The sequence below is a fragment of the Ptychodera flava genome, chromosome 19 (assembly GCF_041260155.1).
Source record: "Ptychodera flava strain L36383 chromosome 19, AS_Pfla_20210202, whole genome shotgun sequence".
NCBI lineage: Eukaryota > Metazoa > Hemichordata > Enteropneusta > Ptychoderidae > Ptychodera > Ptychodera flava.
The window spans coordinates 3893382-3921327 of record NC_091946.1 but is presented as its reverse complement, the minus strand read 5'-3'; the positions used below and the strand labels follow the sequence as shown (position 1 = coordinate 3921327).

The 27946-nt window shown below is 38.9% G+C and overlaps 1 protein-coding gene across 2 annotated transcripts; it reads left to right on the top strand.

Annotated features, from left to right (window-relative positions):
* Positions 1 to 1566: 1566 nt before the first annotated feature.
* Positions 1567 to 27321, top strand: LOC139118417 (proline-, glutamic acid- and leucine-rich protein 1-like). Of its 2 annotated transcripts, none has more exons than XM_070681716.1 (16): positions 1567 to 1770; positions 8248 to 8309; positions 9594 to 9699; positions 15178 to 15324; positions 16226 to 16360; positions 16630 to 16780; positions 18066 to 18195; positions 18690 to 18777; positions 19900 to 19994; positions 20518 to 20634; positions 21462 to 21600; positions 22990 to 23140; positions 24473 to 24528; positions 25131 to 25337; positions 25789 to 26379; positions 27000 to 27321. In XM_070681716.1, exons 1-16 carry the CDS (start codon positions 1645 to 1647, stop codon positions 27063 to 27065), a joined length of 2367 nt encoding a protein of 788 aa, XP_070537817.1. In that variant the 5' UTR covers positions 1567 to 1644; the 3' UTR covers positions 27066 to 27321. The 2 variants fall into 2 exon arrangements, with proteins under 2 accessions (XP_070537817.1, XP_070537818.1); XM_070681717.1 differs by having other exon boundaries at positions 1641 to 1774.
* The last annotated feature ends 625 nt before the right edge of the window (positions 27322 to 27946 follow it).

Here is a 27946-nt window from a genome sequence, read left to right as displayed (position 1 = left end):
GTCTACATTTTCCGCAGATGGTAATATCTAGATCTGTCAAACATCAATTTAGATTAATTTTCCTTTTTAAACGAAATTTACCTTTTAATGATTCAGCAAAAATTAAATGGCGAAAATGCCTAAGGCTTATTGATGTGTGGGACTGGCAAAGTTCCACGTTTTAATATCCTCCCGGAGGCAGTTGACGGCCGTGCTGATAGAAGTTTCAGAAAGTCTCGTACTGCTCCTGAGTGGTCAAACCATAGACCTTAAAAACGGATTTTTTTTTAAGGTCTATGGTCAAACCAAGCCTTGACAGTACGGATGTATGTTGTCGAGTATCGGGAATTAGGCGACAAATGTGCTCGATAAAGGTTTGGCAAAACCGACTACTAAAATTGTCGACGAATAGAAAGACGGGCGGCGGGAATTGGCGACAGGTGCACGTGTATTCGATAAAGAGCTGACAATTTTCCCGACATAAAGACCGTGAATAAGGATGCAAAGCGGCGGGAGCATGGTAAAGGTGTCCAGTAAAAGACTAACGATCTTCGGTACCACAAGTACGTACGGGTATTTAAATGTCGGATGGCGGCGATTGGACCACAGGTGTGCTAATTAAAGGGCGGCCAATTTCCCCGTACTTTAAGTGCAACGATTAGAATAATATTGCATTCAATGGGCCGACAGGAACAGGTATGCCGGGAAAGAGGTTGAAAATTTCCCGTACAAAAATCGCGAATAGTTTGGAATCACTGTCAACGGGCAGCAGAACACAGGTGTGCCCGGAAAAGGGTCGTCATTTTCCGAACCAAAGATATCTATTATTATTATTATCATTATTTATTTATATATTTAATACTCTTTTGTTGTTGATCTAGCAAAACCTTTATTGTTCTTATTGATCAAGATCCCAATTGTGATATGATTTTAATAAAGGCTTACGCTTATTTTACTTTTAATACCTTAGGCTACTTTACTTATCCCGAGTGTGTAGGCTGTCCACTCCCGTAGCTGAATAGCGGTCAATTATCTCAAAATTGGCTGTTTTGGTTATCCAGCAATCCCGCACTTTCAAGCAGTGCATGATTCACATAAGGGGGCGTGGGCGCTGACCTGAGCCTCTGCCTGTCGGGCGCTGGCGGTCCACTGAGCCACAGTCACATGTGTTCTATTCCGCTCTGCTGCGCCTATTTTTGTATCCCCTACACGTGTATACATATGCCCGAGAAGATATGTAAACACGTCTATGAGACGCACTAGCGCATAGCCGAAAAGCACACAGGTGACTGTGGCTCCAGCATGTAAATCCCAGCAGCACAGCGCAGCGTGCATGGCAGAGCGTGAGGTGGGTAATACTTGTGGCTTGCGAACATGAGGGCGCTATGACGAGTAGAAACCAGCAGCAAAGGATCACCCGTACATAGGCCTATGGGTAGGGGCAGGGGGCAATGAAATGTTTTTAAAATATGCGTCACATTGTTTAGTGTTCTTATTCACCGAAAACATTGTATTGGTGTAGCACCAAATATTCTAAAACGTTTTTTTTGCAATATATTTCATGACTTTTATGTCAGCATTAAAATACCCCTTTCCTTTAACCGAAGAAGGAGATGGTTGCCTCTGACACCACCTATGCTTGCCGTGGAATAGTCGGAAAACAAAATGGCTGCGTCCATGGGAATGTTGTCGAGCACGTTACTTTCGAGTTTGGAAGATAAATCATTCAGGAAAAACGTTTATCCCGACCTTTTGAAAATTGTTGACAACCATCAGATTTTCGGCGCTACAGTAAGTAAGCAAAATCGTGTTTTAACAGATTCAAATGGCTAGAAATAGATGCTTATCGTGTGCTTCATTTCTGACAACCATAAGTGCATAACCAATGGCAATGACCACGGAAGAAACGTGCTCGGCGCGTGGCCAGTTGTACACGAAACAGGTCCCTCCATCAATCGCGGTAGACTAGACTGACTGTGCCTGTGTACATCGAAAACAGAGTTTCGTTTCTTGCAGGTAGTAAGTGCAGAAATGTGAGAGCGACCAAGTCATATTCAACACATAACCTTCTCCCAATGCGTGAATCATGACTTCTTAGGGGAGAACCATTTGATTTCGGGGGGGGGAGGGGGTATGGAGGAAGTGGGTATGGGAGCAAATTTTTTTTTCCTGTCTGAGTGACCAGCAATTTTTTTTTCTACTGTCAGACCTGCATCAATTTTTTTTTTAATGGAGTAGCAGTGCAGTTTTTTTTTATTGGTCATCAAGTTTGTAATGGCGTTGTATATTAGGGAGCCATCATTATTTATGGCTTGAAACTCCAAAATTTCGATTCACCCCCCCCCTTGCCAACCATGATGAATTTGAGTAACCTCCCTCTCTAAATCTGAAATTCTGACTGATCCCCCCACTTAGAAAAGTTAAATACCAATACATGTAATTGTAAAATTTAACAAAATACTGCAACGTAAAGACCTTTCAAATCCTGGTGTACCCTGCTAGACTATCATCAGCTTATTCATGACAGTTCAAAAAGGTGAACCCATCAAAATAAAATTCAAAGTCACAATAAAATAAAGATATAAAAGCTCACGTTATAACCAGTATCTAACCATATAGTATATTGTTAGCTCCCATAGCCATATGTATATATGGCAATGGAAGCTATTCTTATAGGCTAGGAAAATGTCTGTATGTATGTATGTCTGTATGTCTGTACGTCTGTATGTCTGTATGTCTGTATGTCTGTATGTCTGTATGTCTGTCCGTCAACATCAAAAACTCCAAAACCGCTGTACATTTCATCTTGATATTTGGTGTGTACATGGATGATGGGCTGTAGATGAGATTTTGTTCAAATGAAGTTGTCATTGCCAAAAATATGCAAATTAAGTGAAAAAATGTAAAAACAGTCAAAATTGAAAAAACTCAATAACCACTGAGCAGATTACATGAAAAATTAGCATGTAAGTACTTTGGGCTGACATGAAATGATTGTGCACATCTTGGGTCAGTATCTTGGACTTGCTATTTTTCATGAATTTTTTTGTAATTTTCTCCCATTTTTGGTCAAAAAATCTCCTGCTCTGAAACCACAAGTCCGATTGATTTGAAACTTGGTATGGAAGTGCATAGGAGTGACCTTTCCCAAATTTGGGCAAATCGTGGTGAAATTTGCATATTTTTAGTTTACACGTCCATAGACTCCCATGTATAAGGCAGATCTCCATAGACTCCCATGTATAAGGCCACAAAAAATAAAAATTTAGTTTCTCATCGTATTCATATTGCAAAAAGGATGCAGTGACACAATTTTTAGTCCCCACGGATGAAGTCCAGTGAGCTTATAGATTGGGTCATGTCCGTCTGTTCGTCCATCCGTGAGTCCATCCGTTCACGCAGATATCTCGGATATTTTGACAAAATGTCATGTGACCTTGATGACCTTTGATCTCAAATATACATATTTGTCCATAACTCAGTAACCACAAGTGCTACCACCCTTCATATATGGTATGATGGGACAGCTTATGACGCCACAAATTGTACCTCATTAATTATGCACATATCTAATTTTGAGCGAGCCAATAGAGCTAGAGGTCTGATTTTGGTATATAGGGATAACTTAGCAAAACAATTTTTTTGACAAAATGTCATGTGACCTCGGTGACCTTTGACCTCAAATATACATATTTGTCCATAACTCAGTAACCACAAGTGCTACAGCCTTCATGTATGGTATGATGGGACACCTTATGACGCCACATATTGTACCTCATTAATTATGCACATATCTAATTTTGAGCGAGCCAATAGAGCTAGAGGTCTGATTTTTGGTATATAGGGATAACTCAGCAGAACAATTTTTTTGACAAAATGTCACGTGACCTCGGTGACCTTTGACCTCAAATATACATATTTGTCCATAACTCAGTAACCACAAGTGCTACAGCCTTCATGTATGGTATGATGGGACACCTTATGACGCCACATATTGTACCTCATTAATTATGCGCATATCTAATTTTGAGCGAGCCAATAAAGCTAGAGGTCTGATTTTTGGTATATAGGGATAACTTAGCAATACAATTTTTTTGACAAAATGTCACGTGACCTCGGTGACCTTTGACCTCAAATATACATATTTGTCCATAACTCAGTAACCACAAGTGCTACACCCTTCATGTATGGTATGATGGGACAGCTTATGACGCCACATATTGTACCTCATTAATTATGCACATATCTAATTTTGAGCGAGCCAATAGAGCTAGAGGTCTGATTTTGGTATATAGGGATAACTTAGCAAAACAATTTTTTGACAAAATGTCACGTGACCTCGGTGACCTTTGACCTCAAATATACATATTTTTCCATAACTCAGTAACCACAAGTGCTACACCCTTCATGTTTGGTATGATTGGACACCTTATGACGCCACATATTGTACCTCAATAATTATGTGCATATCTCATTCTGAGCGAGCCAATAGAGCTGGATGTCTGATTTTTGGTATATAGGGATAACTATAGGAGAGAAATTTTTGACCAAATGTCATGTGATCTCGATGACCTTTACCTAAAATATATGTTTATGTCAATAAATAAGTAACCACAAGTGCTATGTCCTTTGTATTTAGTAGGATGGGAGACCTTATGACAACACACGCTTTACCTCATTAATTATGTACACATCTAATTCTGGGCAAGCGAATAGAGATAGAGATAGAGATCTGATTTTTTGGCATATAGGGATTAATTAGCAATATAATTTTTTTTTTTCAAAATGTCATGTGACCTCGATGACCTTTGACCTTGATTATACATATATATGCATATTTCAGTAACCACAAGTTCTATACCCTCCAATTTTGATAGGATATTAGACCTTAAGATGTCACATCTTGTACCTCATTTATAATGCGCATATGTATTTCTTGGCTGGCCAATACTGCTAGAGGTCTGATCTTTTTTCCCGATTTAGAACCATAACTTAGACATGCCTCATGTGTTTCAAATTGGGAACAACGACATAGACCTATGTGCCCGTATCTCAACATATACACTCCAGTGATACTTCTTAATGACCACATTTTCCTACCCCATCAAGACTAATACTCCTATTACAAGTGGGGACTATGTCATTGTAAATGACTTGTTGAGTTAATGGTTGTATCACAGTATTCGATATATCTAATTCTGTATTTTTTCCATTTTATATTCTGAATAATTACATTAAACATATTTCACTGTCTCCAGTACATTTCATTTAAGTATTTTCACTTCATGCACTTTATCCCTTTCACACATGTTCAAATATCTGACCAGAGAACAAACACTAAATAGTCCAGGATGGGAGCTACAGTGTCATTGACGCTATTTTTAATTTGGATGGGTATTATGACAGGGTTTTCACTAGGATATCTGACCGGGCAGAATTTGAAAGTACATACAGGGGGAGAACACGTGAGAGGCTTAGGGGGAAAGTGTCACTGGGGCTTTCCCCTATCTTGCATGGAAAGTTTTAAGATATTGATGTGTGCAATGGTGCAGTCTGGTGCAATCTGAGAGGTGTTTTTAATTTTTTTACTAGGTGAAACTGTTAGAACACCCCAAGGGGGAGAGCACGAGAGGGGGGTTTCCCCTCTCATATTGGAAATTTTGAGAAACTGATGTGTTTAATGGTGCAATCTGAGAGGAGTTTCAGTTTATTTTGCACTCGGTAAAACTGTTTGAAAATGACATTGAACACTGATATTTTTTACATTTTTTGCATGATCAGTGTTTGAGTCACAATATTCAACAACCAAACAATGACAATACAATTTGTAAAAAACAGCTCTGTTTGCCAGAGACTGAAGACAAATGAATATACAGGAACGGAAAATCTGTGACCTTCTTGTGTCATTTCTTCACCTGCCAGCTTCTAATGAAAAGCCTGAATATGGTATGTTTAACTGTCAAAATGGTCATTGAACTGAGGTAAATTAAACACATGTTTCTGTGATAATAAAGGATGAATTCACAACAGTTCAGTTTTGTCCTAGATCCTGTGAAAATTTTGAGAAATTGATGTGTGCAATGGTAGAGTGTAGTGCAATCTGAGAGGTATTTTCAATTTGTCTTTTACCAGTAAAATTGTTAGAAGACCCAAGGGGGAGAGCACGAGAGGGGGGTGCCCCCCTCTCGCATTGAAAATTTTGAGAAATGGATGTGTGCAATGGTGCAATCTGAGATGTGTTTCAATTTATTTCGCACAAAAAATTGAGTAACCCCCCCTTCTTCCTCTCCACATTTTGAGTAACGCCCCCCTGAAGTTTTCAATTTTTTTAGTGACCCCTCCCCCCTCACATTCCTCCGAATACATGGCGAGACACCGGTGAATCGATTGTGCTTTGACCCTGGTCATGTGATCTCAGTCCCTGGTAAACCGGTTTGTTGATTGAGTGATTCGTCTTAACGGTGTTTAAGAACCAAAATGGGGTTCCTTCTTCAGTAGCTGTCTTGTTTTGTATCCCCTCCGCTTGGTTGTGTGATTATTAAGTCATCTTAAGAGGAGAAGCCAGATTAGTTATTGAGAGAGTTTGCCACTATTGACGGACTCTATAGCGAGCAATCCGGTGTGAGGTGTCATATTATAATTAACATGACCAAGCATCGATGTATAGTTCTCAGGGAAGATGTTATCTTTTGTGGTCAGAGAAACAAGGCTCACACATTGTATTTCATTATATTTGTTGTTCCTCAAATTTTCATTGTCAACTTGTACATCTTTCTAACATATTTATATTTAGAGAATAATATATTGGTTTTAACACTAGTTTATTGACTCCTGTCTTGTGTTTTAAATTTTCACAATTTACAGAAGTCAAATAGTCCCCTTTAGATAGTGCCTATGCCATTGAGATATTGCAACAGAAATCCTGAAATATAATTTCTTGGGTCAGAAAAGGGAAGGAAAACATTGAGTGCATTGAGGTGTAAATTAAAGTAGACCTATGTAGTGCATGCTCATAAGTGCTGGGAAAAAACATAAGAATTGCTTGTGGTAAAAACATTTGCGCCGCCTATGGCGGTGCGCCGGCAAAGAATACGTGAGAAGAAGGTTTCCAAATTTTGCTCGCTTCTGGTGCATTGTGACAATTTTTTTTCACTTCTGTCTGTTATGACAATTTTTTTTTTCTCAGGCCATGACAGGATCAATTTTTTTTTTCTTCTATCTCACCTGGTGACAAATTTTTTTCCTCAAAATCCTCCATCCCCCCAGAAATCAAATGGTTCTCCCTTAGTTAAATTCAAATCAGCAGCAAAGTGTACGAGTTCTGAAATTTAAGGGAGCACCATTTGATTTGCGGGAGGCTGGAGATTTTGGGGGGCGGAGGGGCTGTCCTACGAATTACTTCAAGTCCACTGCCCGTCGAGAAATAAGCCTTCCAATTACTGTAATCAGTCGATATTCCAATACCAAAGACTACTATTTAGAAAACCTACAATAACTCGTCCTAGACCCAAAAAACGTTGATTTTCGAGCCAGTAGCAACGCCAATCATATGATCGTATTAGTATTACCAGTCACTGCCCGTCGCCGTCCTAACACTGCAGTAAGACTTATCCAGATGGGCAGTGGACAGGCAGTGTTTCGGACGTCGACAGAGAGTGACTGGTAATACAGTCATGATCAGCGTGCTGTTGGTTCAAAAATTAATGTTTTAAGGGAAACCTACAACCTACGTTTTTAGGGAAATTTAGACTCTTATTTCAGGCTCCTTACTTTGTGGGTTTTATAAATAGGAGTAGTCTTTGGTATTGGAATGTCGACCGATTACAGTTATTGGAAGGCTAATTTCCCGATGGGCAGTGGACGGGTAGTAATTAGTAGGACCGCCCCTCCCCAAAACAATCTCCAGCCTCCCAGAAATCATATGATGCTGCCCTAACTTTCAGAAGTCGTACTCATATATGGCGGCATTCAAACAATACCAGATAGGTTTCAGGTAACCTCTGTATATCACATGTATGTTGACATGGATAAGAAGAATCAATGAAATTGATCTAAAAATCTGCATTCAGGTCATTTACGTTATAAAAAGTTGCATCAAAAGAATGTGTGAATCAGTGGGAAAGAATATAGTACTTGTGGAATGATGTTCTGTGTTTACACATGATTGCATCACCTACCAGAATACTTCTGATCAAATTGTGTGATTGTTATATGTATGACACTGGGAAGGAAGACTAACATACTCTTGGTTACTTGTTTGTCTTTCAGGCATCAAATACTCGAGATTTTATCAGTCATATTCATAACTCCTTGCACTCGGCTGATAGCCGGTAAGTTAGGTGTTACACCTCTTTTGGCATTTTGACATTTTCATGACTTATTTTCAGTGATGTTATTCTAACATTTTGATGAATTCTTTGTCAAAGACAAATATATTTACTGGTCCCTGTATTGACTTGCTACAGTAACTTATTTTCATGTAAAAATCTTCATTTCATCAAATTCATGTAACAAAATACTCAAAGTTCAACACTTCAGATTGCCAAAAAATAGAGGAAGGTCACTAAATGACTTATATTTAGAGGTTATAAACGGCAAGCAATGGTATTTGGTGAAATAATCACCTTGTTTCGCTTGGTGATTATTTCCCCCCAAATATGCTAATATTCACCCCAGAGGTCTTATATCCGCAACAAAATACCTGAGCGCACCTTTTATAACCTCATTATAATATGCTAAAGTCAAATACAAGTGGACAATGTCGTCATTAAGGACCGAAGTTGGTACAAAGGTTCAGGAGCCCAGCTTCATAACAAACTCTAAAAAGAACATTTTAGAATGCTTGCGTGTGCACAGTTAATTCCATACAATACAGTAACGCAACGCATCGATATCGCAATTACAGATAAAATTTGAAGAATTATACTTGAAAAATGCTCAAAAGCACTTTAAAAAATTATGTTGTTGTTACATCGCCGTCACTGCTTATGCAAACTTTTCATTTGTGGGTTCATTTAGCTGCACCAGACTAAATTTAACAATCAAATATTTACAATCAAAAATTTAACAATCAAAATAAATCTCAAGTTGTGGACTTGTTCAACATTACAGCATGTTGAGCACTCAAGCTGGAGTTCGAAATTTGCGCGAGCTCAAAAATGTTACACGGTACACAGGTCTTCTTGTTGAGAATATAAACCCCTGCTCCAGCCAAACCAATCATTGACGGGTTCCAGCTAAGCATGTTATAATACAAATTTCACTTGCAAGCAAATGAGTTGTAATATTGTGACTTTGATCATAGTCCATAATTAGGGTGTATGCTTTGATGTACTGTGGTGTAGAAATGCTAATTTGAAAACTGCTGTCAAAGTATTAATTCCCATGGTAATTTAATTTCACTGTTTTGATGTTCCTAACCTGTTCACTAGTTTAAATTCTCTGATCAACAGGGAATAGAAAGTCTGCTCTAAGTCTTATTTGATGTTTTCACCAGAATTAAATTGGTCATCTCTCGGTAAAATACAATATCTGTCCTTTTTAAAGGCATTAGACAATACAAATCTTTTCATCTTTTTGCTAATTTTTTTCAATACTTCTCAATTTTTTTGCAGCTGGGAAGGTATATCATTACTGAGTGTGTACATCAAACAGTGTGGTACATTTGAGTTCAATGAACACTGCACTACATGGGTTAGGTTACTAGTCAATGTCCTGCAGGTAAGTGATTGAGATTACCCATTTGAATTCATTACCTCGTTGCCATGCTAACAAATAATATTCAACAGCCATGAGAGTATAGTACTTCTCACCTAATCTTCAACTTTATACATTCACTGTGGCTCATGGTACTGGCTTTCAGGAATTTCAGTATGGGGGTCATACACAGGATGTAAGTGACCTGCACGTGTCTGTCTCTGATGTCATCCACACAAGCAAGTACTACCTGAAGGCAATTGCAAGACTCTGTGATCTTTAATGTATCTATAAAACATTTCACATGTACTTACAATTTTGTATATTTGTATTACACATTTGGGAAAATCCCTTAGCAACCACTCTCTGTATACCATAGAGTAGCTCACTGGTCGCTTGGTATTTCTTTGGTACAGGCAGTAGTTACTGGCTGCCCAAGTGACTGGTGCATATGCCCTGTAGTATTACAAGCAATGCGGCATTTTGCTCACATAAGTGTATTACATAAGCAAATAATTGACAAAGACATTGAGTTTACAATGTGGTCATTTTATAACAGAAAGAATCTGACAATGCATCCAATATTTATCAAAACTGAATTTATAGGGCTGTTTCTTGTCTTGTCAGTTTATTCCTTCAATTTACCCCACAGAGTTGTCCACTGGTTGGAAAACTAGAGGGGTGGCCATATGTACATAACAATTATTAGCATTATTAGCCTATGAATAGATTCCTCTAAAAACAGAACGCCTCTCAAAATTCCCTTGCCGAGAACCCTGCTCTGGTATGAAATTAATAAGCCATCAGACTTTGGTGCAAGTCTCTGTACACTATACATTTGTATTTATCTGAGATAATCAACACAAATGCTTGAGCGTAGTCACCTTAGTATGCAAGTTCTATCCATTTTCTTCTTAGATTAGAGATCAGAGACACATAGAGTATCATTGCTGTGTCTGGCAAAGGGAAATGTCATGGAGAATAATATGCCTATGGCACTGCCATACACTATGTTTGTATAGTCTGAGCATGTGAAGTTTTAGCTGTGTTCTTAGACAGGGTATAGCGGTGTTCTGAGACAGGGTATAGCCAGTGATCGAAATAATCGGTGGCAATGGTGGCATTTGCCACCAAAAACTGTCAATCTGCCACCAAAATTTTTTTCTGGTGGTATTTTTCTGCCACTAAATTTTGGGTCATCATGTCATCGATCCTACGGCTTGAATGAAGGAACACTAGTATGAAGGAACACGCGTTGTCTGACGGCGGAAAAACTCATTAGCGAAAAAAACCCCAAACTAATTGCGACATTTGAATGAAAACACAGCGTGAATCCAAACTTGTGATTGGCTAATCTCCATATCGAAGACAGCAGCTTTTGTACACTTGACATGTTGTTGTCCTCTGTGATAGCCGCATATGCAGTCATACCGCACACGATAAAAGCATGTTGTGACATTTTAAAAAAAAAGCCAAACTGCAGCCTGCATGTATTAAATAACAATAAATACTTGCAATTCATTAGCCAGTACAGGGCTCAAAAATTCCTATCGCCCGACGCCCGTGGCTAGTGAATTTTGCGTTCGGGCAAGTAAAATCAATATGCTTCCCGTCCGACGGGCAAGTGCACCAGCGGTTGAATTAACTAAGCTCTGGACAATCCAAGCTTGAAAATGTATTTCATTAGGTCTGTACACGCCTACAATCATTGTAAGTCCTTCAACTCTCAAAAGTTTTTTCTGAAAACCCTTGAAAATCCGCCCGACATCGCAAAATAATCGTTCTTGCTGTTGTAAAACACAAAAAGTCGTAAAAATACAGTTTTGCGACATGTTCTCTCCGACGACACGGAGTGAACTCACTGTTTTGTATGTGTGCCGTAAAGTGGTATACTCTTGACAGAGGTTGCCATTCTCTTTGTGCAAGTGCAGCATGAGTCGTATGACAGTCTATCGGCTTCACGTGTAATTGCACCCTGTGCTTGGTAAATGGATGTAAACTTATTCGAAGCCATGGATCTCGGCAATGCTTACTGTTCAATGTAAATCAACACCCAGAAGAAAAGTACAAGTTTACATCGTAGTCGAAACGGGCTCAGTCGACCAAGGAGGCCACATATTGCAGCTACGTAGTGCGTGAGATGCAGACAGTTTCAAATTACGTGACCTTGGTTGTTAGGGATCGGCTCTCACTTAAGTTACAGAAAACAAATCTGCACTGAAGGGTAACGAAACGAAACTTGAATCTGCTCTCTTGACGAATACATTTATCAAAATAAAACTTTGAAAGACGGCTGTGCTCAGTGAGTAAACATGTAAACAGGTAAAAGGGTTGCAGATGTACATGTGCGTATGCATTGGCAGATAAACACTAGCAGAGCAGTTGTTTGTGATCTCAACTTGATAATAAAGAGCAGCAGCCAGCTATGCACATTGTAAATCACACAATCTTATTACTCTTATGCAAAGATTTTAATTTGGATTAGGTTGTGGAAAAATTCCAAATTAAAGATGTTTTCTAGATGGCCAAATCTACAGAAAAAAACTTAAGTATTCTCACATTTTTTCTGCGACATTTTAGATTTGGTAATAGTCCTTCATTTTAACAAGAATGCAGTTAATGTTTGAATCTGTTTTTTCCCTCTTTGAATTCACTTCATATGGCCAAACTCTTGCTTTCTGTTACAAATTACTGGTACAGTTATTAGAAATATAGGGCAAGTAATTTTTTCTGTCGGGCAAGTAAAAATGAAATTCACGTGTCCCACGGTTGGTAAGTTTTTTCGAAGCCTGCAGTATGGGTTGATTTTTTGTGACGTATACTCACCATATTTTCAAGAATTTATAAATTAGAATGAGTATGTGGCAATGACAAAATGTTGTATTATACCGATCACAAACTGCCACCAGATTTTTCATAATTGCCACCTGATTTTATATCCGGTGGCAAACTTTTGCCACAAGAAATAAAAAAGTATTTCTATCCCTGGTATAGCGGTGTTCTGAGACAGGGTATAGCAGTGTTCTGAGACAGGGTATAGCGGTGTTCTGAGACAGGGTATAGCAGTGTTCTGAGACAGGGTATAGCGGTGTTCTGAGACAGGGTATAGTGTTCTGAGACAGGGTATAGTGGTGTTCTGAGACAGGGTATAGCGGTGTTCTTAGACAGGGTATAGCGGTGTTCTGAGACAGGGTATAGCGGTGTTCTGAGACAGGGTATAGCGGTGTTCTGAGACAGGTATAGCTGTGTTCTGAGACAGGGTATAGCAGTGTTCTGAGACAGGGTATAGCAGTGTTCTGAGACAGGGTATAGCGGTGTTCTGAGACAGGGTATAGCTGTGTTCTGAGACAGGGTATAGCGGTGTTCTGAGACAGGGTATAGCGGTGTTCTAAGACAGGGTATAGCTGTGTTCTGAGACAGGGTATAGCAGTGTTCTGAGACAGGGTATAGCGGTGTTCTGAGACAGGGTATAGCGGTGTTCTGAGACAGGGTATAGCTGTGTTCTGAGACAGGGTATAGCGGTGTTCTGAGACAGGGTATAGCGGTGTTCTTAGACAGGGTATAGCGGTGTTCTGAGACAGGGTATAGCGGTGTTCTGAGACAGGGTATAGCGGTGTTCTGAGACAGGGTATAGCGTTGTTCTGAGACAGGGTATAGCGGTGTTCTGAGACAGGGTATAGCGGTGTTCTGAGACAGGGTATAGCGGTGTTCTGAGACAGGGTATAGCGGTGTTCTGAGACAGGGTATAGCGGTGTTCTGAGACAGGGTATAGCGGTGTTCTGAGACAGGGTATAGCTGTGTTCTGAGACAGGGTATAGCGGTGTTCTGAGACAGGGTATAGCGGTGTTCTGAGACAGGGTATAGCTGTGTTCTGAGACAGGGTATAGCAGTGTTCTGAGACAGGGTATAGCAGTGTTCTGAGACAGGGTATAGCTGTGTTCTGAGACAGGGTATAGCTGTGTTCTGAGACAGGGTATAGCGGTGTTCTGAGACAGGGTTATAGCGGTGTTCTGAGACAGGGTATAGCGGTGTTCTGAGACAGGGTATAGCGGTGTTCTGAGACAGGGTATAGCAGTGTTCTGAGACAGGGTATAGCGGTGTTCTGAGACAGGGTATAGCGGTGTTCTGAGACAGGGTATAGCAGTGTTCTGAGACAGGGTATAGCGGTGTTCTGAGACAGGGTATAGCGGTGTTCTGAGACAGGGTATAGCAGTGTTCTGAGACAGGTGTATAGCGGTGTTCTGAGACAGGGTATAGCGGTGTTCTGAGACAGGGTATAGCGGTGTTCTGAGACAGGGTATAGCTGTGTTCTGAGACAGGGTATAGCGGTGTTCTGAGACAGGGTATAGCGGTGTTCTGAGACAGGGTATAGCGGTGTTCTGAGACAGGGTATAGCGGTGTTCTGAGACAGGGTATAGCAGTGTTCTGAGACAGGGTATAGCAGTGTTCTGAGACAGGGTATAGCTGTGTTCTGAGACAGGGTATAGCGGTGTTCTGAGACAGGGTATAGCGGTGTTCTGAGACAGGGTATAGCGGTGTTCTGAGACAGGGTATAGCGGTGTTCTGAGACAGGGTATAGCGGTGTTCTGAGACAGGGTATAGCGGTGTTCTGAGACAGGGTATAGCGGTGTTCTGAGACAGGGTATAGCGGTGTTCTGAGACAGGGTATAGCGGTGTTCTGAGACAGGGTATAGCTGTGTTCTGAGACAGGGTATAGCGGTGTTCTGAGACAGGGTATAGCAGTGTTCTGAGACAGGGTATAGCAGTGTTCTGAGACAGGGTATAGCTGTGTTCTGAGACAGGGTATAGCGTTGTTCTGAGACAGGGTATAGCGGTGTTCTGAGACAGGGTATAGCGGTGTTCTGAGACAGGGTATAGCGGTGTTCTGAGACAGGGTATAGCGGTGTTCTGAGACAGGGTATAGCGGTGTTCTGAGACAGGGTATAGCGGTGTTCTTAGACGGGTATAGCGGTGTTCGGAGACAGGGTATAGCGTGTTCTGAGACAGGGTATACAAATTTTTCTACTCTCATGAAGAGTCCTTCATGTGTGATGCTTTTTTACTTGAAATGTAATTAATTTGCTATTTTTATCATGATTTCAAAAGCTTTGCTGCAGATGACTAACTCAAATATTCCATTCCCAAGTGTGTTTTAATTGCATATGCCTAAGGTAACATAGAAATGGTGCCAATGATTACTGATGACTAGGCTATATTTTTTGCCTAAATTGTCTGTAGTGGGGGGTCATGATTTTGATGCTGCAGGTAGCACAGCCCTGCCTTGTCATTTGATGTTTGTCCTGTATGACGAGGTAAAAATTGCTTGGAATAGCTATGCTGATACCTTTTAGCATATCAAATCATTATTGAAAGTCAGTTTGAATGAATGTTAGAAAAAGTTCAAAGCAAATGAAAAAGTTTTACTGCCACTATCTTATCTTAAGTATGAAGACAGTTTAGTTTCTTTTCAGTTTGTTAAATGTTTTTGTTCATTTCTTTCAGTCACATGACTCTGCACAGGTCATGACCTTTTCTTGTGAGGTCCTGTCAGATCTCCTTGAGATAGCTGTTGGGTTTCCAGAAATAGCCAGAGAACTATCACATCATATTGCTGCCATAATGAACTGGGTTTTATCAGTGGACGCTGCAGTAAGTGATAAAAAATTTTCTCCGTCCTCATTCCCCAATTCATCATCTTGGAAGTATTTGCTCAACGATTTTACCTCCTTTTTTAGGCTCTAACCCTTTCAGGCCTGATCTTCAGGTAACATACCATATATACCCTATACATGTACATAGAGGTTCAGGCCTGAGACAGTTAAGGTAGTATGCACCTCAAAACTGAAGGACATTAACTTTGTTCAAACTTTACTCAAGAAAATCTTAAACCAGTCCCTTTCAAATCAAGAATAAAAATCTGGGTTATTACTTAGTATTTGCAATGTACCAACACTTGAATTCAAAATGGCCACCATCACTGTGTTACAGTATGAGAGAAATTAAAGTTTTGATTTTCAGAAAAGTAAGATTGTGAATCTTCATTTACTCCATTAGCTTCAAAATGAGCTCACAAATGTGGTAGATCAGAGAAGTGTTGTTAAAAATTTGAGAGTCTGAATACATGTACCCCAAGCATTTTCTACTTTAAATTAAACATAAACATCAAAGTGATAATGAGACAAAGACACAATTCATGAAACAGTTATCATTTACATTGTTAGGAGTGATTGGACGTGTGTCATCCGTGATGTTAAGGATTGCAGCACAAAAGTAAATGACACGAAAAGTACACAAATATCCAAAGGTTGATCTGTTTCACATGGCTGGCATCTGACTTTTACATTGAATGTCTGTGTCACATGACAGCTTGCAGTGAATAGAAAAACAGTTTTCATACTTGGACTGCTCTCCCAAACATTTTCGATCTCAAATGTGACAGGTTGTATGTAGTCATTTTTGAAACACAAAAACAAACCAAAGGGACTTTTGTTTACTTCCAATTTAGTTTGACTAAATGCCTCCTTATCTCATAACTGTTTGTTTTTAATAGTGTTTATTAGGAGCCCTTGGTCTCGTCACATCATGTGTTCGCCATTTTCCAGGACCATCTGGACCATTTAAGTCAAAATTAGAAAATTTTGTGCTTAGTATATGGAAAGAAAATCTTGATCCAACCATAATAGAGGTGAGACACTCCATCAATTGTAATACGATTGTATTTGTGCATTTTTGCAATACGCGTATCATGGATTAGTATCCCATTATTATGGAGACATGATTCATATCAGATTAGTTGATGTAACAGAAATGTGGGACTTTCATTAATCAAACCATGATTGTGGAATTAGCAAATGCATGAAAATCGTAAAATTTGAAATACTTTCTTTGAACATAACCCCCATATTTATGCTGTAGATTTTGCTTTACAACATCTAATATTTTTCCCCATGTCAGGCTGCTTGTCATGTGTTTTCCATGTTACCAAGAGTTGGTGGCGGTGGGACAAATGGCATCAAACACACAGCAGCTTGGGATTCCCACATAAACAGGATACTAGGATCATTGCATGATGTGATACTGCAACTCTATCAAGATATTGAAACTGGTAATGTAACAAATTTTGCTAAGTAACCCACAGACGCTTTAGTTCTGCTGTTTCAGGTAGAACGTGCCTCAGGGACAGATATTTCTCAGATATCACAATTCTTTTTTGTCTACCACTTATGGGGGCTCATTTTACAGGTCTTGGATTAAAAAAATAGAAAATTGAATTTTTCTTGTAGAGTCAACACAGGGATTGCAGCCAACTTGAATTTCAAAATCGGTAAATGTTGGGTAATTTTTTTCTCTAGTACCAAAGTTTGAATGGTGACCCCTGATTTTTATTGTTGATTTGGTAAGAGAATGGTTGAAAGTTTCATTGAAGAAACTATGAGCAAAAGTTTAAGTTTTTCACTTTCAATGCGTGTACTACTTAAAGGCATTATCTACTGGATATAAAACAACGCCGTTGGTGTTGGTACATATTGTTATAGACGTCGAAGACATCACTCTGTGAACAGAGAACTTCAGTAAAACTATATTTTTTCAGTAGCAGATACCACAGTACTGATATTGTAGTACATCTGATCATCAACAATGAGGCCAAGTCTCTATCGTGTCTGTTGTTCAGTTAACGTGTGTTTGTAAAAAAGTGTCTTGCGTTCCAGTGACAGAGAGTCTGTGGTGACTGTTTATGATTTAAAAATAGCCGTTAGTAATCTGGAAATGATAAACTAAAAGAGGATGAATCCTGAATTCCATCAGTCATGTCTGTGACATGTAGCTTTTACTGCCTATAGAAACAATGGGAAAGGAGATCCCTGTGTATTGTAAGTCTCTTGCATCTAAATAAATGCATTTAAGTTATGCATCTGATAAGTTTATTTTTAAATCAATTACTAACTTAGATAGTGAAGTCTTATGTGGAAGAGCTCTTGTTATTCCTGTTTACGCATGTGTATATCCACCGATATATAATCCAATGCATGGTTTCATAATGATGAATTCATACCTTTCAGTATTTATGATAATCTGTAAATTTGGCTTTCATCTTGCTAGAGTTTAAAGCTTGTAGTGTCTAGAAAGAGGAAAAGTTTCCTGACAAAGTAACTTTTATCTGCCACAAGTACACAAGCAACTTAGTGACTCTCTGAAAGTAGTGATAATTAAATCCATGTATTTATTTTATTTTCAGGTAAATTTTATCAGAATTGGTTGTCTGTGAAATTTTTACATAGTGATTTCTGTGTTGCATTAGTGTGTAGATAATCCTGAAAATTCCAAGTCAACATTCTATTTACCATAGCAGTCCTCCAAAACCTCTCAAGGATTTGAATTTTCTCCACTAGGTGTGGACACACTTGACATACCACAGGAAACACTTCCATCAATGCCTGTTGAAGACACAGAACCCAGACATACTTTCCTCCTAGCAAAACAGTTTCAAACATTGTGTAAATGTCTAGCGTATCAAATCAGGTGAGATATGAGTCATTGTCTGCAACTCCAAATATGCATTTTCTGATGTTTTCTCAAAGTACATGTAAGTTGACTAATTTTGAAATTGTACAAACCAACTCAGGGATGAGCAAGCCCTATCCATATCACTAGCCCCTGGGCTAGTAGCCCCATTCAAGTACTAGTCCACTGTCAGAATCAACTAGCCCCATGGTCAATGTAATTGTTAATGCTGTTCAAGTCATACTGTCAAACCAATTAATCAACATAGGAAAGTGTTGTATGTTGGAAATATTTCACTAATATGACATGTATAACCTAGCAATGTCAATACATTTAGTGGAAGTATATGATGTGCAACATCTCTTCTCCTGATCAATTTTATCAAATTCCCGAGTCTGCCGGATTAGTACATGAAAAACATGCTAGCCCTACTGAAAAGACAGCCACGTTTTCATTTAAGTATTCTAAATATTGGATGGTTACTGTGATATATTTCTCTCTCTGTCTCTCAGTGAAGATTTTCCAGCCGTCGTACACATGCCTGTGGATGCTGTATTGACTTTGATGTGCAGGACACTGGCTATCAACTGTAAAATTCTGGTAAGATGATGTTTTGTTGGTCAAGGAGTGAGTACAAGTAGAGAGTCAGCGTGTCCTCAGCAACACCTTCTAAGGTGTTGCTGAGAATATTGGCACCTTCTCAGACCTCCCTTCCATTAGCTTATAGAATCACCACTCCCCTGTCTACCGGTATGATAAAATCCAGGCCACACATTTTGTACTTTGCCTCAGGTATGAGATCAGTATGAGGCAAACTGTGCGCTGTGGCAAACCCCAGCATACATACATGTACAAATTACAGGATTTCCAGAAGACAGTGGCAAAGATCACAAAGTTTTATATTAAAGGAAAATGTATGGGCCCTCCATTGCTGCATACAAAAATGAAAATAACTGACAAAATAAATTCCTTATAATTATTATGCAAATAAGAGAGCTGATATCTTACACATACCAGTGTGAGTGATGTGATAATGATAATAGGGCTGTTGATCTGTAAAGATGACGTGATAACAGTGTGACGTGCATGCAAAGTGGCGAGTGGCTTTGATATGATGTTCTAGTAAAGTTAAACCTTGCTGTCTGCAATGCTGATGCAGATATCATGCAGTGCATATACCAGGCACTGCGACAGCTTGTGCAGTATCTGTACTACAGCACAATCTAGTCCATTGCCCAGTGAGGCTACATATGAAAATTGCAAGAAGATATCAGTTTGGACATGAAATAATACATTGTGTTTTGAAAATCTGTTGAAGACAAATAAGAGTTTATTTGAACTTATGTGTAGTAATGTGACCATGCAGATTCTATGCATTATACATTCAACCAATCAGACACTTCAGTGACTTTCTACCAATCACTATGGACTAGAAACTGCCAAAATGTTTCTTCTTCGGCTTTCTATCATGTTCATTGCCAGCCTATGAAAGGTTTGATTCATTTGCTACACTTAGAGTCTTGTTCAGTTTCTACTTTTGCACCGTCAGTGCTGCAATAAACCTTGTGAGTTCATTGCAAATACATGATTGTTATTGCTTCTTTACAAAGTCAGACTTAACAACCTTGATCATAAAAGCCCACATCATGACAAAATCATTGAATCCAAAGTTTGTTATTTGAGTTAAAGAGTGTTCTCACAAGTTTGTCTTCTTTTTTACAGGCAAACAAAACAACTACAGAATTCATTCTGTTGTCAAGTTTTTTACCATCATTACATACTTCTGTGCTGCAAGTGTTAGATACCTTGATAAAACGGTAATATATGTAGAAATAACTTTGTCAGTCAACTCCTAACAATTAATTGTAGTACAGATAACCCTTATTTTATCTCTGCTTCCAATGACAGAGAACTCATCAAATGATTGACAGTTCATCAGCATCTGTAATCCAATGTATTTCAGCATTATGGTATGCATGACTTCTTCTCACAAACTATTGCTTGGATAACTTTGAGATGTGGTACAAATATTTCCAGGTATTCTCAAATTTGAATCTCTTTAAATTCTCAATAGTTACTTTGTTTCTCACTTACCTCCAGTGCATAAATTTTGTCAGAGGATCCTATGGATGATTTCATTGTAATATGAAGGCAGTGTAATTTACACATATTTAAAAAATGAACATTCACAGATTGTACATCGCAAACTGTGTGCCAGAAAGTTATTATGGTCCTTTTGAAAACTGTGTACAGTCTATTCAAGATAAGGAGTCAAGGAATTGTATGAAATTTGTCTTTTTTTTCCCGACTTTCTAACTTCTTTTCCATTTTTTTAAGTAGTTGTGGCAGTCACATGGTTCCACAAGGTCAACTTATCAATAAAATCTTAGTCCAGACCCTGGGATGGACAGACAACTGTGGTAGAGATGCCAGCAATAGTCAAGAACTGCCATATGGGTAAGTTTATCTGTGTTGAAAATTTTACCAGTTTTCACATACACAGAAACATGCCAGTCATAAAATATTTTTTATCATTTACATATTTCAACCACATTTTACTATTATAGTACTATGTAATGGGTAGAAGCAGGAATGAGGTATACTGGGGTCACATTAGGCTATACTATTCATCATTTTGCTAGGGAGTATATTCCTATTTGTTTATACAGAGAGGTACCTTAAGACAAGTAAGATTACTACCATTGGGAGGCGTGGACCTAGTATTGTTCACATGTGCCATTGTAACACAGTGTAGATATAATATTCATAGGATTTAATGTGACCACAACTGTAGCTTAGAGGTAAGAATGTTTGAAATAGACAGGACTGTGGTTCTTACTAGGGGTGGTACCTCAATAAATGACCATATAGTGTTTTTTGCTAGGGGTAGTATGGTGGTAAATCTTACTGGTGTTTCCCAGTTATGTTACCGAGGTTCCCCTTCGAACATCAGGACAACAGAAATGTTACCGGGTTTCCCAGTTCATTTACCCAGCTTGCCAAACCATGGCAAAAACACTGTAAAAATATTGGAATGTAGGTAAACATCTGAGCAAGGGTAGAATAATTTTGGTCTAAGTTTATGCACTGTTCAATGATGAATAATAAATCTTTAATCTTTGAACTTCTTAACAGCAACCTCACAAAAATTGCGCCAACTTTTAAGGCATAGAGATGCCAGTAGATTTCATTCTTTGGAAAAATAACATTTAGGCTAAACTGTGGTACAGTAGATTTGAGTGAGTCTTTCATCAGTATCTCTGTTTTTGTGCTGATTTTGCCAGGGTACTTAGAGCTCAGTGTTACACAGTGCTACACACATGGTTGTCATCTGTCGGGGCGGCCAGTCTCATCGATACCAACACTGACAAACTTATCCAGTTCCTAGTGGGTGATATTGAACCTAAGCAAGATAACACAAAGGTAAGGTTACATGACAAACCAGCTAAGTTAACAGTTTGCCAAGAAAGGTTCAGCACATTTAATATGTCTTTGCGCTGTAATCAAGACATGTCCAAACCCATCATTGCTTTTGTTAGCCTCTACCCCTAGTTTGTTTTCTGGGGGCAAAGACAGATGCATGTTGAAACTCTATTTATCTCCGTTTTTGGCCCACATGTGCCTAAGGCACACTTTTGGGGTCAATATCATCCCTCTGGCAGTCTTTGTGGGTGTGTGTCATTATGTCTGTCTGTCGACCGTCTGGCTGTCTGTAGACCAAATTTGTGGAGCTCATAACTCAATGTAACCAGCTAGTTTAATGTTGGATGATTGTCTAGAACTGATTGGAATCTTGAAGATGCGGCTTGCACAATCTAGAAATAATTATAGAATTATGATTTTTCATTAATTTCAAAAATTGCCATAAATAACTGTTATTACTTCAATATTTAGTGAAAGTGTTGGTAGGGACTATGTATTTGAGTATATTTTTCTTCATTTTTTGTCAACAGTCTTCTCCAGGAATCACTTATATGATAGGTCTCTCTAAGGATGATTCAGTTCTGACTTGTGAAAATTATTGTGAAATTTGCAAATGTACATTTCTATGGTAATTTTCTCAGCGTTCAGTCAAAATGTCATATCTTTCATTAAATGCAAGTCCTACACTTCGAAATTTAGTTTACAGTTTCCTAGGGCTGGCTTCTCTCTGTTTTGTGCAAATTGTGATAAAACTTTCTTATTTTCAGCACATAGTCAAGACATACCCGTTTCAGTTATTTCCATGTTTGATTTCAGGTGCCATGGACATGTTAAGTTCAAGAGAACGTTTTTTTTGAGAACATTGCACTCTTTTTTCATCACAACCATGTAACACAAAGGGCCATGAAAGTCTTGCATTGATACTGTTTGTTGAAACAACTGTCCTTAAATGAACTTTATACTAGTGCTCTGTCTAAGCAAAATTGACATGTCACTGACACAAGGAAGTTCTGATGCACAAAATATTTCATACCACACTTATAAGGACAGGGCTTACATAAAGAATTTTTCAAAAATTTACTAAAAGAGTTTGTAAGTTAGAGGGTATGCTGGTGAGATGGCTAATCAAGCCACAGGTAACCAAAATGCATATGTTGGTTGTATTATTTACAAGTTTGTTGTTAGATGCTCCCTCAGCAGCATGAAAAGAGAATGCCCCAGTTTTCTCTGAAGTCAACTTGATACTGTTGACAGATAGACCTGTTGCTTGAGGGTCTCTCCATTTTAGAGTAAAGTGCCATGAAGAGCGCCCTCAACAAAGAAGTCTCTTAAAGTTGTGAGCTGCTGTCTTGCTAATGAAAAATTCTTGAATTTCTTATTATTCAACAGCTTAATACTAGCAAGAGTACAGATTTTGAAAGTGGAAAGAAGAAGAAGAAGAAGAAAAAGCAGGGTGTGTTTGATGTGGCTGGTCAACTCACAGGACAGCAAAAAATAAACCCTTTGGCAAATCATCAAGTGACATGTGCTGCCCTCACAGGTACAACCATAGACCCTAAATAAAAGAACCATTCCTCTGTGCAGTGAAAGATGTTGACAACAAACATATCTATTTTCTAACACTAGTGATTTTTCCCTCGGTCATAATTTCTTGTGTACGTTGTACCATGGAGGTAGCAGAGAAGGAGTCACAACTCAGCGGAGATCAAAGGGACCATGAGTTTTCCGCTGTTTGCCTTGCAAACTACTCCATTAGCACCAATGGACTTGCAAACGCGTTTTCTCAGATTTAGAAAACAAGATTAAATTCGTTCGAGTGTTTCCGTCATCCCCCGGCAGTTGACAGATATTCAAACATGGCGTCGCCTGCCCAAGCGTCGGGAAGTTCGAGTCGTTCCACTGATTTTGATGTACACGATGTAAAAGAGGTCGAGGAACAGATAATTGAGGAAGTGAGCTTTTGTATCTGCAAAGGCGCGGAGACTGAGTTGATGATAGCTTGTGATCTTTAAATGCTACGTCGATGACTTTAATGAATGGTCACGATATAAAAACAACACGTACTATGCATTGAAACAAAGCATCGCCTATGGCGTCGCAGCATAAACACCCGGGAAACGCTACAAGTTTAAACACGCTCATGGCAGTGCTGCAGTCCGCTGCACCATACTCAGTACATGATTGAAAAGTTCGTGATCAGAGCTTCCATTCTAACAAGGAAAGGTTCCTGCAATCGAATGTAAAGTATGTAAAAAACGACGTTAAAATTACCAAGAATTTGAGAATGAAAACTTAAATTCCTTGTAACTTCACTTTTCGTGGACGGAACATGTTGGTTCTTACACTATCATGACGCACTTGACCCAAGCTACGCAAATACAGCATGCTTGTGACATTCTGGAGAAAGTGAGTCACATTAGCAAATCCAGGTTAATTTCACTCAGTTCGGTTGCGAAGGTACTGTCGGAAATGCAGATGGCGGGAAAGGGGTGTTAAATTCCGCGCTACAATGGACATTAATGGATTAAACCAATGGTGCACAATAGTTGTGCACCATTGGCTTCTCTGCTACCTCCATGGTTGTACGCAACTTATCACACAATTTTGCAATATAGAATATACATGTATGCATATTGACTAGCCATAAGGGTAACAGCATGTGTGTTTCAAGTTGCCCTAAAAACAGTCTATTTCTTGGCCTGTTTAATGTACCCAGTCTGTGGCCAATTCTCCCCTCACACCAACAATGTGCTGCACCTGAAACCTAAGCAAGAGCTTATTATAAAACTTGCCATTTGGAGGTCCGTACTACCGTAAGTTTTAAATCACATTTTATCTGCTCAGTCTGACTGTTTCTCATCATCTCTTTCAGCTCTGACATCATATCTACAAGTCCAAGGCACAGCTCTGAAACCGTCTGTACACAGGGTAAGAAAACATAAGTGTGGACAGTTTTTAAAAAAAATACCTTTTATTGAGAAGTTACCTGGGGCAAACTGTCAATATCAATTTGGTCATTTGTAGGTAGGCATTTACTGCTGCAACAGGATGTTTAATCTATGTGCTCATGTGTTCTCATTATTGCTCTATACAACAGAAAGAATTTTTTTTATCACTGGTTTCAATACTTAGTGTAAAAGTTATTCTTTGTATGCTCATCTCAAAAGCTAGTAAGCCAAGTTTTTAGTGTCATAGCTATAGGGCTGTTCACAAATGACATCACTGTTCTCTTGTTAATATGCAAAATAAATATTTGCCAACATATTTTAACTGCACTTTTGAAATTTATGCATGCAGGAACTAAGGAAACGCGACTTGGTAGGCAACTGCTGTTGTTACAATGAAAAGTGAAAAACATGTCTACAGCTCAGACAATAAGCTGGCAACAACAGCCATTCATGCAACACTAACAAAATTTGTCTGCATTTTCAGCAGCGGTATCCAATGTTGTGCGCATTCAGCTACCTTTAGCAAACAAACAGCGCTATTTAAGTTGTAACCCTCATTTTATCATTCACTGTATGTTACAGGACATCCACTCAATCATAGTACCACTCTTACTCACTGTGCAGCAGAACCCTGCTAATCCACCAATCCCATATTCATGCCACAAGTCCCGGCAATGGCTATATCGGCTGCTACTGGCATGTTTACTGGTGCCGCATCCAAGATGGCCACCACCTCTGCAATGTGCCGTCAAGATCTTCAGTGTAGGATTACAGGATCGTAGCCTTGAAGTGAGTTGTCTAACAGTATTTGAGCAATGAAATTTTGTACACTGTTGACCTTTTTATGACGTTGTATTTGTTTTACACTCTAAATAATCAAATTTTGCAATGATGAAATGTCTATTTCAGTTCATTTTTTGTGGCATTTATACATATGTTGAGGTACATGTTGCAAGGCATTTCATAAGTGAGAACTTGTTAACTTTGTTATTTCATTATTAGTGTTCACTTTAATTCTCTCCAATTGTGCAAGCTTGATTCTGATTGGTTAATTCAGCTGTAGATTCAGCAAATTAGCATGCATCAACCAATTAACATGTAGTGGTACATAGGTTGGAAAGCTGCATGTACCTTATGGACTCTCTAACTTGTTTCAACGATTATAAGATTTGTTTGTGATCTGTTACAGCTTGTTGAATGTACATGGCAAATTATTCATAATATTTTTCCTTTCGTTTAGGTTTCCAGTACTTGCAGGGAGGCCCAGATCATCTGCAATTCTATCCTACACCCAAGAGTGCCAGGTGTGAGCAAACCGTTACCTCTAGCTGATTTGAAAGACAGGGTACCTGCCAAGAATGGTGACTTGAACTCCAGTCGTCAGACATCTGAAAGGGTCATGACCTCCAATGCCATGCCAACAGAACTGTCAGTTGCCATGCCAACAGATTTATCAGTTACCAGGGAGATTGCTGTAGATTACCTCAAACCAACTTCAGAGAGTGAAAAAGCTACAGTACAGTCAGAACCATCACAGCAGAATCTCAGAGACACGCACACCAGACAAGACAAAGATCCAATCATGACGGGTGATACAGTATCCATTGAAGATACAAGAGACACATCTGTCGCCATGGTTACAGATGAAGGAGACAGTGGGGAAGATGAAGCTGATGGGGACAGTACAAGTGATGATAGTGAAGGAGAGGAAGAGGAGGACAGCGAAAAACAAGAAAGTTCAGGAAGTGATGCAGGCAGAGGTACAAAAAGGAAAATGGATACTAATCAATCAGAGGATAATACTGGCAAAGTGCCAGCACAGAAGATAAAGGTAATGAGGAAGGATATTCCATTCTTGGATTTCTATATCTGGACAAGGTGCAACACAGAATGGCACATTACGCATAGAATGTAAAGTTTATTATAAAATACCTTAACCCTCTCACCACCATGGTTTGGCCCAAACCCATTGTTATCAATGGCAAATGTGAACCTGTTTACAGGGAATTAGGGGTGAACAGGTTTAGGTATGCATGCACTTGTGCCACTTCACCATCATCCTTTGTTAGTAATCATTGTTATACAAGATTTCTCTCACAGTTCTTCATTTGCTTGGATGCCTAGTATGGCCCTCCGCTTTTGCCCTCTATTATTTAAGTTAACTGCTTACTACAGCCCAGCTTGGGAAATTTAGCAATGCACTGCCTGTGGGCCTTGCCTGGCCACACTATTGAGTGTACACGTGAGGGAGGCATAGATTAGAAGTCGAATAGCCATTGAGAGGCTGGCAGAGATTCTACTGTATGAATGATGTGCTATTGTTGTTACCGGTATATGAGAAATACATTGCTGCAAATTTAAGTACATTTAAAGTACAATTTACCTAGAGAGTGTCAGTCACATGGTATGAAACTTTGTTAAATTAACACACACTTTTTTTACCCACTGCAGGTTGATGAGTTGGATTCTAATGCAATGCTGGCTACATTCGTGGACTCGTTACCAGATTCAGATTGAGTTCTTAATGAGACATCATGATTGCGACTGAAACTAGGAGTGCAACATGTTATGCATAGCCATTATCTGATTCAGACTGTGTTCTAAATGAAAAGATAATGAATAAACTACCCCTGAGATACTTATAAAACATAGAATGACACGCTTTCTATGGTTTTCTATTCCATAATTGAGCATGATCATTGGAAAGGCATGTTTTGGGATGTGTTGTCATCGAATGATAATATAAATGGAGCAATGAAGAAGCATACTAAGATCTTTGCGTTTGAGAAGCCCTGACACACAATGTGTGTGTGTGTATATATATATATATATATGTGTGTGTGTGTGTATATATATATATATATATATATATATATATATATATATATATATATATATATATATATATATATATATATATATATATATATATATATATATATATATATATATGGGGAGAGAGAGAGAGAGAGAGAGAAAGACCCTGAGATAAGTGATACACACACACACACACAATATCTATAGAGAGAGAGAGAGAGAGAGAGAGAAAGATTATCCTCTTCCAGACAATTCTTTTATCAAAAATCATGTCTTGAATATCCAGGCATATAAGGTTTATGATTTAGAAGGCCATAGATTCATCTCATCCATTACAACATTAAGGTAGGTTGCGGGTAATGCGAATTTTCGTACTGGGCATCGTATCTGGGCACGCGTACGAACGTTCTTTCTGCAAGCGTTCTTTCCGGAAGTGGTCTTTTTGTCGTGATATAGCATACAATTACTTTGAGGTGCGACTTTCAAATTTGGTTTGTCAAAACAGTTCACACCAAGATAGCAAACTTTGTGTAACAGGCCCGTTTTAAGTGTGAAAAATGTGGGATTACTTGCAGTATTTA